Raw genomic sequence first — 16,743 nt, forward strand, 5'->3', positions numbered from 1 at the left:
GAGTTCTGAATTTATCTATAGTAACAGCAGAGAGAATGTGTATACTCACATACAAACTTCCAAACTACTTTTTTCTCAGCGCATTGAGCTTGATTTCATGTGAAAATCAATTCCTATTAACAGATTTTTGTCTTTGAATGATATTGTTTTATAGAAAGATTTTCTGAGACTTGTGTTTTAAAAATGTAGGTACAACTTTCATGAAATATCGATATAGCAATTCCTTTAGGAAGAAGAAATTAATGTATCAGAACTCCTTAAATAAATTTGACAGAATGTTCATTAGTTATACAAACCAACAGGAGGCAGTATCTGACCAATTTAATCTTATATTGGGACTTGCCATACATATGTAACTAAATCTTATTCTATAGGAGTCAACTCCTCTATTCCTTAGAATTGCTGTTTTTAATTCAGGATGTCTGTTTCGAGAGGCTTACAGTCCCATGGATTCCATGGTTAGTCTTGCTTTGGAGAGGGATTTTTAGGATAATTTCCATGGTAGATTAAGCTACTAGCCTCATGTGCTGCTCCTGCCCGTTTCTGAAATTAACTTTAAAAATTCCAGTCCAGATTGTGGTGGGTTGGCAAGAGATCAAGATTGGTGCTCAGCCCATACGACAGCCATTCCAGGCTCTGATTGGTCATTCTTCTTCTTCTTGCCTTTCCAATTCATGCAGGGATGACAAACTTTGTTAGCTGCCCTCTCTGGCCTTAACACACCCTATGACCGTGATGGTGAACCTATGGCACGTGTGCCACAGGTGGCACACAAAGCCACTTCTGAGGGCACTCAAGGCATTGCCCTGTCAACTCCAGTGCACATGCGCCCGCTGGCCAGCTGATTTTCGATAGTTTTTTTTTAAAATCTCCAGAGGATTCCCTGAAGCCTCCAAAGGGCGAAAAACAGCCCAATGCAAACCAGAAATGAGGAGAGAGCTGCCGGAACGGGGGAAAGACAAGCAGCAAGGAAAGAGGCTTCTTTCACTCGTGCAGGCTGCTCTGTTCCCCCCTCCTCCCCCTGCTACTAAAAAGAATCCTGCCTGATCACTGGAATCCAAAGGGAAATGAGGAGAGAGCTGCCAGCACGGGGGAAAGACAAGCGGCAAGGAAAGAAGAAAAGAGGCTTCTTTCATTCAACGTGGCTGCTCTGTTGCCCTTTTCTCCATTTCAGTGTGACGCCATCGAAGTTGCCCCACCCACCATCGCCCAGGTCTTCGCTTCTCCCAAGCATTTCTTTGCCTACCTGATTTCCAGCTCCATCGCGTTTCTTGCCATCGTGTGCAGAGAAACAAAGTTTGTGGGACTACAAAAAAACTTCAATCAATCAATTACAACTTTGGAGGGGGAGATCTTGCAAAGTTGGAATTGATTGATTGAAGGGGTTTTTTTTAGTCCCACAAACTTTGTTTTCCTATCCAAAACGGCAAGAAACAGGATGGAAAAATGCTACGGAGGGGAAATTAAATAGGCAATGCTTGGGAGAAGCGAGGACCAGGGCGATGGTGGGTGGGGCAGGCTCCATGGAGTGGTGTGAAATGGAGAAAAGGGCAACAGAGCAACCACCTTGAGGGAAAAAAGCTGCTTTTTCTTATTTCCTTGCTGTTTGTCTTTCCCTCATGCAGATAGCTCTCTTCCTCATTTCCCTTTGGATTGCAGCGACCAGGCAGGATCCTCTGTGCTAGCATGGGGGGAGGGGGGGAACAGAGCAGCCCCCTTGAGGGAAAACTGCTTTTTCTTCTTTTCTTGCCGCTTGTCTTTCCCCTGTACAGCAGCTCCCTTCCTCATTTGTATATTGACTGTAATGCCCAGGATCCTCTTTAATAGAAGGGGGGAATTTAGCAACTGGACTCACACCTGCCATAGTAAAAAGGGCCCAATCTTTACACAGGAGAATGATAAGGGAAGGTTTTTTGACACAGGAGCATCCCCCCACCCCCACCCCAATCTCTGCCCGTTAGTGGCAGAGCAACTTCTCCCCTCACTGGGTGTTAGCTAAGGGGAAGCAACCAGAGCAGGGAGTGGTGAGGAAGCCTTGCGCAAAAATGCACAGTCCACACAGGTGAGGGGGGGCATTAAGTTATGTGGGTGGGCACTCGGGTTCATGTGATAGCGCACACGCATGTGCTTTTGGCACCCGAGGCGAAAAAGGTTCGCTGTCACTGCCCTATGAGTTTTCATAGCTGACTAGGGACTTGAACCATGGGCTTGCCAGTATTTATTCAATACTTTAACCACTACATCACACTGACCCATAATGTGCAAGGATGCGTAGAACATATGCATTCTTGATTCTAATTGCTGATCGTCTTAGAGATATATGCAGACTGTTTCTTGTACTTTTCTAGGGAACGAAGTCTGTTTTTGGATCGTTCTTCTATTGGGAGTTTATCTAGTGCAAACATAGCTGGGAGAATCCAGCAGCTTCATTTATCAGAAGAGTTAAGCCCTCATGAAATACAAGAAAGTACATTTTCTCTTCAAGCAGGTACAGTAATACTATGATGATTTATATCAATGAAGTTATTTTTGCCTGAACAATGCATTAAATGGTAATCAAAAACTGATGGATCAATTAAATAGTAGGTTCAGTAGGTTCTTTTATAGATATACATATGCTGACTGTCCTATAGAGCAAGGTGAGTATGAAGCCACAGACATTTTCTTTTCTTTTTTTTAAATCAAATTTTCATTTTTTATATTCTTTATACATACTATATCAATGTGTGAATGGTGTGGTAACTGGGTGACATACATTTCAATATACATAAACATAGTGTTATTATTCCTAAATATTACATTTCATTTCCATTGTTCCATATTATTTATACATGTCTTTTATTATTACCCTTTCTTTCTGAACCATCTTTCTGTCCTTTTGTATATCTTAACATATTAATATATAATTATTATTTCCCTCCACTATTTTCTATCCCTATTTTAACTATTTTCCCCCTTTCATATTGCTATAATATTCAAAGACGTGTTTTCCACCTGTTTTGTTGTTCATATTTCCATCAAAGCTCCATCCTTCATTCTTCCATTTTTCAATATCCCCTTATACAGTTTTAGTATCAATCATGATCATTTATATGTTTAAGATATTTCTATTCATGTTCTTTCCAGTTCTTCAATCCATATAATTCTATTAATAGAAAAGGTTTAGATTTATATATATATATATATATATATATATATATATATATATATATATATATATATATATATATATATATATATATATATATATATATATATATATATCAGTACATTATTATTTATCAGTACAATTACAACACAAATATAAAAGGCAACAGTAAAAATAAAAATATGGTTTTCTGCCTGCATGGTCTTTGTGATAAGCCGAAGGACAGACAGAGGGAGTAGTGACCTTCCTCCCATATTTAGTCATACCAGGGGTTGTAACACAAATACATATACATATACATATACATATACATATACATATACATATACATATACATATACATATACATATACATATACATATACATATACATATACATATACATACATACATACATACATACATACATACATACATACATATATATATATATATATATATATATATACACATACATACACATTATATATATATTTTGAACAATATATATATTGTTCAAAATATATATATAATGTGTATGTATATATATATATATATATATCCCTAATCGCCCATTAAGTTCTAACCTTCCACTGTTCCTCATATTTTTATACATATTTAGTAGTACAGTACAGTCATTCGAAGTCTATTCTCCCATTCTTCATATTTATTTATATTACAATATTATTCTGATATCTATTGCACTGCCAAAACAGTAATCCAACCTGTATAATTCTAGTATTAATACATGTTATTGAAATATATTCATAAAAATATTCTTTTACTCTATTTTTCCTTATCCTTCATCTTTTACCCACTTCAGAACCTTTAATCTTATTTTCTTTTTAATTTTCCTCCCATATTTCTCCTTTGGGTCTTTTATTCCCTCTATTTGCCTATGCAATCTAATTTTTCCTCCCAACTTTACCCTTTCCCTTTGTCTAATTCCAGAACTATCCATTCCACCTCCTATCTCTTTTCCCCAGGTCTCTTCCTGTTTCTCCCATTCCTTTTTTAATTTTTTTTACATTATTTCCCTCCTTTTTTAGTTCCTTAATCACTCTTCCTTTGGCAACATCTCCTCATTATCATCTTCTTGCTGGTTTCTGTCCACTTTCTCCTCTATTTCTTCTGGTAGATCCATTCTTTCTTCCTTGTCCTAATCATTGTCCATTATTTCCCAATTTTTCATCTGTATCATCAAATACTTTCTCAATTCTTTGGAAAAGCTCCATTCTGTTTAAGTTCTCCTTACTTCCATCTTATGTTGCGTCTGTGTTTAATCAATCTCTTTTTCAGTCTACTGTCCAGAGTTCATTAATTCAAAAAGCCAAAATTCCAAGTCACAATTGTAAATGTCTCATTAATATTCAGTCCAAACAGTTTGAATTTACCAGGAGGTTATCCACGCCTCTTCAAATTACCTTATATGTTCATTAATAATCAATGATGTTCAGGGGCTCTTGAAGTCCTTAGTTAATAATCAGATTTTTAGTGGTCTTAGAATAGGTCTGTATTTAACAGATATTTCCAGGTTTTTTTTTTTAATAGTGATTTTCAAGTTTGCATATTTTCATTTTCGTCAGCAGATGGTGCTCTCGCTTATGTCTGCTCCAACCTCTCTGCAATAGTGTTAAGAGTTCCGATTTCAATTATTTTTTCAATTATTCAAATTATTCTTAAATTATACATCCAATAATTGAGTAATGTTTGTAAAGAGAAATTGGGACTTTAATTCCAGTATTTTAAAATGTTCTCAATATCACATCTTTTAGCTTTGAGGAACCAAGTTTCTATTTATTATTTAAAAAGCAGATTTTTTCCTTCTTCAATTCTCTGGTATTTTTCCTGTGTGCTCATTCGCAGCTTCAACAAATAGTTTTAAAGATGCTTTCCTCTTGGATGTTTGGGGTCAACTTCTAATAAAAAGTATTTTCTCACTCAGCTGACACTCCATTCACTTTTTCCTCTCCAGCACAGTCCTGGGTATTCAGGCTGTCCCTGGCTTCATGGCAGCCATTTTGGCTGCTGCTGCTCCTTGCCGTCAGATGAGGGGGCTTTCCCAATCAGGGAGGAGAGATGCTTCCCACCTTACTTCATCCCCCCTTTAGGGGGGCTCCCCAACAGGAGAGGTTGAAGTTGACTGCAGAGCTTGCAGATCAGGCTTTCGAGGAGGCAGAAGTACAACTGGAAGTCCACAAACGTTTTCTTTTCCTCAATCTGTAATTTCTCCAGATTACATAAAGTGTTAAATGTGAACGGATTAATGTATTAATTTAAAATGTTATTTTAAAACTCAAAAAGCATACAATTGATAAATACCTTAATATATATAGGAGCAGTGTAAAATAATTTTTGGTGATTTATTTTAGCTTGTTGTGCTGCAATTACTGAATTGGTCCTTAATGACACCAATGCCCATCAAGTAGTACAGGTGAGAAGTCTTTAAATACTTTTTGAGATTAAACTTTTTATTTATACTTATACAATGCATGTTTCTTGGAACAGAAATAGTATTGGTTAAAAATATGCTGATGTCCACTCATATAAGGACTGGAGGGCCTATATTTACCACTTTATCATTTTATAATTAAGTACTGTGTGTAATTTGAATTACTGAAGGCATGCTATTGATATCTGCCTCAGCATGGCTGCCTCATGGCTAACTGTTATATAGAGAACGAGAATATATCTCAAAGAGTTAAGTGTGTCAGCTAAAGCCTGTTTAACTTGCAGGTCATGCTGCAAAATGAAAGGTATCTGTCTCTGCTGATAATTTTGCAATAGACAATACATTCCTCTTGTGAATCTGACTGACTATTAGGAATTCTTCTTTATTACTAAATGTTTGATTGTTCTCTGAAATATTATTCCTCCACATATACTTTTTAGGAAAATGGGATATATACAATAGCAACGCTGCTTTTACCTAATAAGCAAAGGAATATAGCAAAGGCGAACTTATTACAGGTAATCCTTTTTATTTATTTATGGATTTTCACTGCAAATAGTTGCAGTTTTGAAACACAAATAATGTGGTTTATTATGATTTTCTATTGCCTTTATTGCCTCCCTCCTTCCCTCCCTCTCTCCCTATGCCTTCTAAGGCAGTTTGATAAGTTTAATGTGATTAATTTAAAGTTAATAAGAATATATAAGACAGAAAAGCCAACAAACTGCTAATAGTTTCATAAGCCATCCTGCACTACTAAATACTAAAATTGATATTCTTCTAGTATTTCAATGTTTTACTCTATTAATATAAAAATTGTTCAGGCTTTTAGCTTGTTACTGGCATTGAATCCTTAGACTAGAGAAATCAAATGTGGCTTTCAATCCTGTATGGAATTATTTCTATGCATTTTTCTCATTCTAGTGTTATGCATTCAGAGCTCTGAGATTTCTTTTCAGTATGGAAAGGAATCGACATCTTTTTAAAAGGTATGTTGAAGACAAACTATATTCCCAGATTATTTTCCTTTGAATAAATGTGTGTATATAAGGTACTATGCCTTACATTTATTGTATGTGCGAATGTGTGCATGTATGGATTTACCTGTCAAACTTTGCTTAAAACACTGATTTCCAATAAACACCTGTTCCCAAAGTCTTTATAATCTATAAAGGGAATAAAATTGAACAATATATTCACATTTTAATAATAGAATACTTTTGAAGGCACTGGAACTCTGTGACATCTCTGTGCTATAAGTGGGCCAGATATAATTCCTGAACCATTCCTGTTCAAACTACATATCTGTGATTATACTGTCATTGACTGGGGATGACATGTCACAACAAATGACTGTGCTTACACTGTTTTTGTGGTAATTGTTCAAAAACAGTAAGTATATGCATTTGAAGTCCAATCTTAATTCAGAAAAAGAAATCTGTGCTCCATAATATGGCTTTAGGAAGCACTAATAATCCAAAACTGTATTTATTTTGCTTGTAAGTGGATGCATGATAGACGTTCTTCACAAGATCAGGGCTATACATAGGCTGGCAGTTTTCAAATATTTTATGTCCATTTGTTTTTAGTTTCATTAGATATTCATTCTGGGATGCAAGCATCTGAAGAACTGCTAGATGGTAGCAGAGGTTTAGTTTTATGTATATTTTTGCTGTTATCCACATTTTTACTGCTTAGTTATTGTAGCCCTGAACAATTCATTTCAGACTCACCAAAAACTTTTAGGGAATAAATGTGAAACATACAGAACAATTTTTAAAAGAGATCTCAAAGATCCTTATTCAGTATCATAGGAAATTTCCCAGCTTAAACATATGGAGGGATCAAATGAAGGAATCGAGCTAGCATACTTTAATCTTGCTTTATTTTGGATAGAACAAATCTACTGCAGAATTTCTTAAGGATTAAACAGGACTTACATGAGAGTAAAAGTTATTACATTTGATGAGATTTACTACAAAATATGAATGGATAAAATTGATTTTGTTGAGTTCAGCAAAATCACTGTCGTGCTTCCTTCCTTCCTTTTGCACTGTCTGCTTCCTTGCTTTTGCCTTCATCAGGTTTTGTTCTACTCTTTCAAAATGCAGCTCATATCTTCTATCACATACAGTATCGCATAATTCCCCACTATTTTTGATACCCATGTATATGTAATTTCCGAGAAAATTATAAAGTATATATGCAGTTGCAGATAAATTAATTTTACAAAAAGGGGTCTTATTTTTTACTGGTAATTTTAATCAATAGTAATTCAGATTATATTGCACTCTTTTTTTTGTCCTCATTTTTAAGTTTGCTATTTGTCTGTATATTTGCTGTATACAGACACAGACACACTAAACATTTTGGTAGGGTTGGTAGGATTTCCTGCATTGTGTCAAAGTCGATTGCAGAAAATATGACTTCAGCAACAGAATGGTCAATGCCTGGAATGCACTACCCAACTCTGTTGTTACATTTTCAAACCCCCATAATATTAACCTTAAACTGTCTAGCATAGATCTCGCCCCTTTCCTAAGAGGTCTGTAAGGGGGCGTGCATAAGCGCACCAGTATGCCTACCATACCTGTCCTATTGTCCGCATTTATTCGTATCCATTTCCTGTGTTCATGCCCATGTTTATAGTTATGCCTGTTATCTCATTCATGTTGACCAAATAAATAAATAAATAAACAAACAAATAAATAAATAAATAAATAAATAAATAAATAAATAAATAAATGGTGTTAGTAACCTAGATTGACAAGATAGGGGAGCTGGGCATTATAACGATTTTCTAATTTTAATTTTCCTTTGTGTTTGTGTCCAAGGGCACAAACTTTTAAATTAATAAAAGTCTTTCTTTCCAATAAATACGGAATTTTCTGAAGGAAAGGGATTGAATCAACTTTCCTTTAGCAAGAAAGTTCTGATGTGTTACTCACATGCGTAAAGGTAGAACTATTTTGTCCTTAGTACATTTGTCAGAAACAAATTCTAAAAGAAATTAATTTTTAAAATGTGATTAATGAAAGTGGGTATAAAGCTAATTTGGTATTCCATAAATATTTACATTTATATTTTTGTAGGCTCTTTCCTACAGACTTGTTTGAAAGCTTCATAGATGTTGGGCATTATATTCGTGAGATCAGTGCCTATGAAGAGCTAGTATTGAAATTAAATGCGTTACTGGTGGGTAGTATATGTTTTTCTTTATTCAAATAAACTGCCAAAATGTTTTAGCTTACTCTGGCTTTTAAATGTCATCTTTGAATAAAATATTGCAGAGTTTTTGAAAGAGAACTTTGAAAACTGCTTTTGTACAAGTGATAGCTGTGTAATGCTTTGCAGTATGTTTTGTGGTAATCTTAAGACACCATACTTCTTTTCATGTGCTCTAGCTACATAAATTTCTTTTAAGAATGGAATAGTCAAAGAAGTGTTCTTGATTGAGATAAAAAAAATGGGTGAAAGTGGTTTTTAAGGGGAAAGTAGGACTTTTATAAATTATAATCATTGTCTAAAATTACATCAATAAAGTAACTTTTGTAACCAGGAAGATGAAGTTAAGCAAATCTCTGAAAATATTGAAACTATAAATCAGAATAAAGCACCAATGAAATACATAGGCAATTACGCAGTTTTGGATCATCTTGGCAGTGGAGCATTTGGAAGCGTTTATAAGGTAAAAGTGCCTTTGATTTGTTTTGAACATTGCTTTTCATACTCCTCCTCACACTTGATTGCAGATATATGTTATTTATTTTTATTGGCAAAGGAAAGCAATATGTTGACTTGACTTAGCATTATTTGTAAATAGAACATTTCCAGTAAATTCATTGAAACAGAATCTTTCAGGCTTGGACTCCATCAACATTAAAAGTTTTTAACATTTTGAGTACTCGCCTATATCTTCAGATTTGTAGCAAATACTATTTTATTAATGTAAACATTTCTAAGATAATATATCTCAACTACTTTAAATAATTTGTACTTACTATATAAATAATAATTAGTAGTGCTCACAATGTGACCTGCCCAGTTTCCAGAGATTCTTTCTACTCAAATCTGTTAGGACATTCAAATACTTATATATCATCCAAAAATATTCTCATTGCAAAATGGGAAATTGGGAACTACATTGTAATTTCTATTGTATACTATCTGTTCATATCATTTTTTCTTCTTGCTGTAGGTTAGAAAACATAGTGGCCAAAACTTTCTAGCAATGAAAGAAATTAATTTACATAATCCAGCATTTGGAAAAGATAAAAAAGATCGAGAGAGCAGTGTAAAGAACATTGTCTCTGAATTAACCATAATTAAAGAACAGGTAAGACTAAACAAAAATAAGTTTCAGAGAAATTGTTAGGGGAAGTCTTTCAATTACAGTTTAGATGCCAGTTAAAGTGAAGTTATTTTAATTACTATGCTACCCTGAATATGTGTTGGCTACCTACTTTTATTCTCCTGCTTAGGTTTTTCATTGCCTGCTACCTATCCCTATTCATCCCTAGTAAGTTTGTAGGTGACTAAGAAACTGCTATAGTGCACATGCCTTCCTAACCTGTTGCAAGCCTTGATTGAGCTATATGATCATTCATACATTTGCAGTTGAAGACTAATCAAGAAAAAAAATGAAATTAGCAATAAGCTCTAAAAGCATAATAGATATATTGTAATATTGATGGTGTTCTTTTATCTGTTGTTGGTGCAATCCCTTCAAATAAGCATTAATGCTACCCAAATGCCAAAGACATTCTAATATTAAAAATCTAACTTGCCATAATTCCCATTTAGAGGAATATCACCATTAATGTTGTACTCCTTCTAGAATGAGGAGGGTTAATATTTTTGTCCATTTTTTCTTGGAGGAAGAAGGGTAGAGGGTAGCAATGAGTGTGTTTCACTTACTAAAAGTCTCTCACTTCCAAGCCATTCAGACTGAAGTCATTGTACTGATTTGCCACAACATTTCAATGGTAGAATTGATAAACAGATTAAAGGTAGGCATGAAGGTACTTTGTGCTTCCTTTCAGACTCTTTTTTTTTAAAAAAAAGAAAAGAATTTTGGAGTACTGACTCATATCCAGTGTATCACACACTGCCCACATCTAATCTAACAACTGTACATTTTTATTTTAGCTTTATCATCCCAATGTTGTACGATACCACAGAACCTTTTTAGAAAGTAAGTATAAGTCTACAAAGTGACAATCCACAATGTATTGCTTTCATATTTTTTTAAAAAAAAGTGAAGTAGGGACTATATCAGAAATGTTTACTTTTGACATCTTCAAGAAGATTATTTTGTGTTTTTTAAAAAGTATTACATTGTTAGTTAAAAGACAAGGAAAGAAAGTGAATGTATTGGAAGCAGAAATTAGAAGTTTGAACAAATAGCATTATGTTAGCTTTAAAAAGACTTTGCCTTTTCAAGAGCTGAGGTTTTTAGATAGCGGAGTATCTGTGAGTAGCCAGAGGTTGCAGTTAGATGTACCTTTGTGAATGTATGGGGGAATATATATAGTCCTTGACTAACAACCATTTGTTTAATGACTTTTCAAAGTTACAACAGCACTGAAAAAAGTGACTCATGACCAGTTCTCACACTTATGACCATCGCAGCATCTCCATACTTACTGATAGTTCCAGCAGCCGGGCTCCTTGGATTGTTATTTGCAACTTTTATTATGACAAGCCAAGTCAATGGAAGAAGTCAGATTTGCTTAACAATTGCATGATTCACTTAACAACTGTAGTGATTCTCTTAACACCCATGGCAAGAAAGGTTGTAAAATAGGACACAACTCATTTAATTGCCTTGTTTAGCAGTGGAAATTTTGGGTTCAATTATAGTCAAGTCAAGTTGGATGTTTGAAGAACATAGTGAGTGTGCAGTGATATGTGAGTAGAAGTATGATTCTCTATTTTTTCCTTGATGGTTATAGAGAGTTTTGGAGATGTTGCTGAAAATTCGCAAAGGTCTTTTTCAGGAGACTACTGGACTTTCTTATTTTTTTCTTTGAAGATGTTTTGTTTCTCATCCAAGAAGCTTCTTCAGCTCTGACTGGATGGTGGAGAAAGGAAGATTTATATTCCTTGCAGACAGCTGGTCCTTTGCATCCTTTTTGAGAGTTGTTGAAGCACGTGGAGGTTTATCTGTGTCCTCAGGATCATCTGAGTAGTGCTAACGGTTCCTGTAGTCTGCCTTTTTTCTGGAAAACCGTTCAAAATGCCACACCATTTGAAGGGTGTTCATCACAAATTGCATAGCTAAAAGTCCATAGATATTCTAAGTCATCCAGATCATGGTTGTCCCAAAGGAGTTTTTTCAGGAAGCAACTGGACTTTCTTGTTTTTGTCTTTAAAGAAAAAACAAAAAAGTTAAGTTGTCTCCTGAAAAAGCACCTTTGGGACAACCATGACCTGGATGACTGAGAATATCTACAGACTTGTTGCTGAAAATTGTGTATTTTTAACTACAAACCAAGTTGAAGAGAATTTTTTTTTATTTACCTCTGTGTAATAATGTGTATGTTTTATGTTATATTTTAAGTGCAATTGTGTGCCTAGCTCTTTAAGAAGGCTAGGAAACAGTTAACCTTTTTAATGATGTCATCCAGGGAAGAAGTCAGTTTTAAGATGGCTGCCGCTGAATAAAGACAAGCCTCTAGTTCAAGCTCCTTGCTGTCTGCCTTTATTTTATGCCAGAAGTCATCATATGGTATCAGAAGTGGGGTGAGAAGAGTTATGGCAGCAAACAGCAACACAAAGAACACTCCTTCCCTGGATTTGGAATCAGGGAATATATCTGAAAACTGCTTAAGGTGGAGGGAGCTGATAGAGCTCGTGTTTGCAGGACCTGATGCAGACAAATGGACTAATCAGCAGAAAGCAGCACACTTTCTAATATTTGTGGGACAGAAAGGACGTGATGTGTGCAGAGCCTGGCAAGCAAGTGGAGAGATCACTGCAGAGGACAAAAAGAAAACAGAGGTACTGTTTGAAGCATACTGTAACCCGAGAAAAAACTCCAAAGTGCAGAGAAAACTGTTTTATAAGAGAAACCAGTGTGGAGGTGAATCTGTGGATGATTGGGTGACCCAGCAGTGCTTGCTTGCCAAAGACTGTGCTTTTTATGATGCTGAAGATATGATTAAAGACCGTATTTTGAGGGGCAGTAAGTCTAAGGAAGTTCAGGAAAAACTGCTGCAGGAAGAAGACTTAAATCTTGAGAAAGCTGTAAGGATTGCCAGAGCATATGAAATATCAAGAAAAGACATGCAGATACTGGAAGGAACACAGCACCAGTTCAATGCTATAGAAACTCAAAGCAGTAGATATGGGCAAGAAAGTGCATACAAAGGAATAAAAGGCACCTATGGCACTGGAACAAGTAACAGAGAATGGATATTGTGGAAATATGCACCATAAAAATAGTGTTTATCCTGCATGGGGGCAAACATGCAACTAATGCAGGAAAAGAGGACACTTCGCCAGGGTGTGTAAACTGTCTTTGCAAACCGGAAGGCCACAAACACGGGCTGTATATACCTTAGAGGACAATGATGACGATGCAGGGTCAAACTTGGATTGCTCCCCGATATATCTTGCAGCAATACAGAAAGCACATCAGTCTGCAGATTAAGCCAATGTAACATTACAGATAGGGGCCAACAAAACTCCAGTCACATTCAAAATAGATACTGGAGCACAAGTAAATTGTGTGCCAAGCCACATATATCTGGAACACCTCAGGAATGAATCCCCTTTAGAGACTCTGAATTTACCAAATTTAATGGGATATGGTGGTGAAAAGCTGAAAATAATGGGTCGCTGTCAGGTACAATGTGCCTACAAGGGATCGGAAAGGGCTTTACAATTGTTTGTGATAGAAACGCAAGACCCAGTTGTGCTAGGTCTCAAAACAAGTAAAGAGATTGGCTTGTGAAGATCATAATGACTGTGGATGGTGGGCATAGAGGTCTGACAGAAGTTGACATTAAACGTGAGTAGTATGATCTATTTAAGGGCCTGGGGTGTCTCCCAGGCATAAGCCACATATGTATAAAGGAGGGTGCACAGCCTGTCATCCATGCGCCAAGGAAAATACTCTAACTCTTGTGGATAAAGTTAGACAGGAACTCACTAGGATGGAGAAGTTGGGAGTAGTAAAGAAGGTCAGTGAACCATCGGAATGGGTCAGTTCTGTGGTTGTGGAGAAGAAGGACACAGGTGCAATTCGCATGTGCATCGACCCACGTGACTTGAACAAAGTAATAATGAGAGACATTACAAACTCCCCACCATAGAGGACATAGCACACAAGCTAGTAGGAGCAACAGTGTTCAGTGTATTAGATGCCCAGTCTGGTTACTGGCAATTGCGTCTTGACGAAGCTAGCAGCTACCTCACTACTTTCAACTCCCCTGCGGGTCGATGGCGCTTCACAAGGCTGCCTTTCGGCATAGCATCTGCACAGGAGATATTTCAAAAGAAATCACATGAACTAATTGCTGGTCTACAGGGCGTTGAAGTAATAGTTGATGATTTGTGGTCTATGGAAAGGATCAAGTAGAGCACGACAGAAACCTTACTGCTTTGCTAAATGGATGTCGTGAGAGAAATCTTAAACTCAACCCAAATAAAATGCAAATTGGGGTAGGAGAAATGACATATTTTGGACACATACTAACCAAAGAGGGCTTGAAGCCTGATCCAAAGAAGATCACAGCAGGGTAGGGCTGAAGAATTTGTTCAGTATCTGCAGGATAAAATCGCTCAGATCCGGACAGGCTTGGACTCTGACTGGGTAGATTCGGGCGAGCCGACGGGGATGAATCTTGAGGAGACTATCTGGGATGGGTTTGACCCTGTGACCCCCGAAGGCATGGACAGGATTATGGGGAGACTCAGTGTTGCCACTTGTGTGCTGGACCCATGTCCCTTTTGGTTAGTTTCGGCTTCCCGGGAGGTGACACGAGGCTGGGTCCAGGCGATTATCAACGCTTCATTGAGAGAGGGGTTCTTTCCCACCGCCTTGAAGGAGGCGGTGGTGAGGCCCTTCCTCAAGAAGCCTTCCCTGGACCCAGCTTCTTTAGCCAACTATCGTCCGGTCTCCAACCTTCGCTTTGTAGCAAAGGTTGTCGAGAGTGTGGTAGCACGTCAGCTTCCCCAGTACCTGGATGAAGCTGTCTACCTGGATCCGTTTCAGTCGGGTTTCAGGCCTGGGTACAGCACAGAGACGGCATTGTTCGCGTTGGTCGATGATCTCTGGCGGGCCCGGGACAGGGGCTGTTCCTCTGTCCTGGTCCTATTAGACCTCTCGGCGGCTTTCGATACCATCGACCATGGTATCCTACTGCGACGACTTGGGGGGTTGGGAGTGGGGGGCACCATTTTACGGTGGTTCTCCTCCTACCTGTCAGATCGGTCGCAGTTTGTGTTGACTGGAGGGCAGAGATCGACCCCCAGGCGTGTCACATGTGGGGTGCCCCAGGGGTCGGTTCTCTCACCCCTCCTGTTCAACATATACATGAAACCGCTGGGCGAGATCATCCATGGTTTTGGGGTACGGTATCATCAATATGCTGATGATACCCAACTTTTCATCTCTACCCCAAACCACCCAAACGATGCCCTCGACGTGATGTCCCGATGCCTGGAGGCTGTGCGGATCTGGATGGGGAGGAACAGACTCAAGCTCAATCCCTCCAAGACTGAGTGGCTGTGGTTCCCGTCATCCCGATTTGTACATCTTGTTCCATCTTTGACGATAGGGGGAGAAATTTTAGCCCCCTCAGAGAAGGCTCGCAATCTGGGAGTCCTCCTGGATACGCGGCTTAGTTTAGAAGAACACCTGATGGCCGTGACCAGGGGGGCCTTTTACCAAGTTCGCCTGGTATGCCAGTTGCGCCCCTTCCTGGATCGGGATGCTCTGTGCACAGTCACTCATGCCCTCGTCCTTTCTCACCTGGACTACTGCAATGCTCTCTACATGAGGCTGCCCTTGAAGAGCACCCGGAGGCTTCAGCTGGTCCAGAATGCAGCCGCGCGGGTTGTCATGGGGGTACCTAGGTGCTCCCATATCACACCCCTTTTAGACGGCCTGCACTGGTTGCCGGTTGTTTTCCGGGTGCGATTCAAGGTATTAATTATGACCTTTAAAGCGCTCCATGGCTTAGGCCCAGGGTACCTGCGAGACCACCTACTGCCACCAGTAGCCTCCCACCGTCCGGTACGATCCCACAGAGTTGGCCTCCTTAGGGTGCCGTCGGCCAAGCAGTGTCGGCTGGTGACCCCCAGGGGGAGAGCCTTCTCTGTGGGAGCGCCTTCCCTTTGGAATGAGCTGCCCCCGGAGCTCCGCATAATCCCTGACCTCCGGTCCTTCCGACGCGCCCTAAAAAGTTGGCTTTTCCAGCAAGCCGGCCTGGCCTGTTAATGTTAATGTTAACGTTAATTTATTTTAAATGTATTGCTTCTTTAAAATAAATCGGTTTGGTCTTTTTGGAAATGGGTTTAATCTTTTTTTTAACTTTTGTGATGTGTGTTTTTAATGTTGTACGCCGCCCTGAGTCCTTTTGAAGAAGGGCGGCATATAAATCCAAATAAACCTAAACCTAAACCTAAACAGCAATTCTTAACATGAAGGCCCCAGCCTCCAGAAAGGAACAGGAGACGTCATTGGGCATTTTCAATTATCTGTCGAAATTCTCTAAGGGCCTCGCACAACAGATAGCACTGTTACGTGCCTTGCTGCAGAAGGATGCCATTTGGTGTTGGGATGCAAACATGGAAATAACTTTTGACAAAGTGAAGAAACTGATCACTAAATATCCAGGGCCAATACCGAGATACTTTGACGTAAATGCTGACACTGTGCTTCAAGTGAATGCATCCCAGTTTGGATTAGGTGCTGTACTGACGCAACAAGGACATCCGGTGGCTTATGCTTCACATGCACTGACCACGACACAAGCTAATTATGCTCAAATTGAGAAAGAGATGTTGGCCATTGTGAATGGATGTGAGAAGTTTCACCAGTATATATATGGCCATCCAGTAGTTGTAGAAATCGACCACAAGCCATTGGAGTACATACTACAAAAACCACTAGCTTCTACACCTCCATGCTTGCAGCGAATGGTTATGAAATTAC

At 38.2% G+C, this 16,743-nt stretch overlaps 1 protein-coding gene across 1 annotated transcript in view; it reads left to right on the forward strand.

The window, feature by feature from the left end:
• Positions 1-16,743, forward strand: part of NEK10 (NIMA related kinase 10) — a 177,301-nt gene that overhangs the window by 34,663 nt on the left and 125,895 nt on the right. Inside the window, exons 14-21 of the mRNA XM_081933724.1 lie at positions 2,349-2,488; positions 5,500-5,561; positions 6,020-6,097; positions 6,504-6,568; positions 8,672-8,774; positions 9,139-9,267; positions 9,778-9,915; positions 10,728-10,773. Coding sequence (XP_081789850.1) covers positions 2,349-2,488; positions 5,500-5,561; positions 6,020-6,097; positions 6,504-6,568; positions 8,672-8,774; positions 9,139-9,267; positions 9,778-9,915; positions 10,728-10,773 — 761 coding nt within the window. The remainder of the gene's footprint in view (positions 1-2,348; positions 2,489-5,499; positions 5,562-6,019; positions 6,098-6,503; positions 6,569-8,671; positions 8,775-9,138; positions 9,268-9,777; positions 9,916-10,727; positions 10,774-16,743) is intronic.

The sequence above is a fragment of the Natrix helvetica genome (genome assembly GCF_964273705.1).
Source record: "Natrix helvetica genome assembly, chromosome: Z".
Classification (NCBI taxonomy): domain Eukaryota; kingdom Metazoa; phylum Chordata; class Lepidosauria; order Squamata; family Natricidae; genus Natrix; species Natrix helvetica.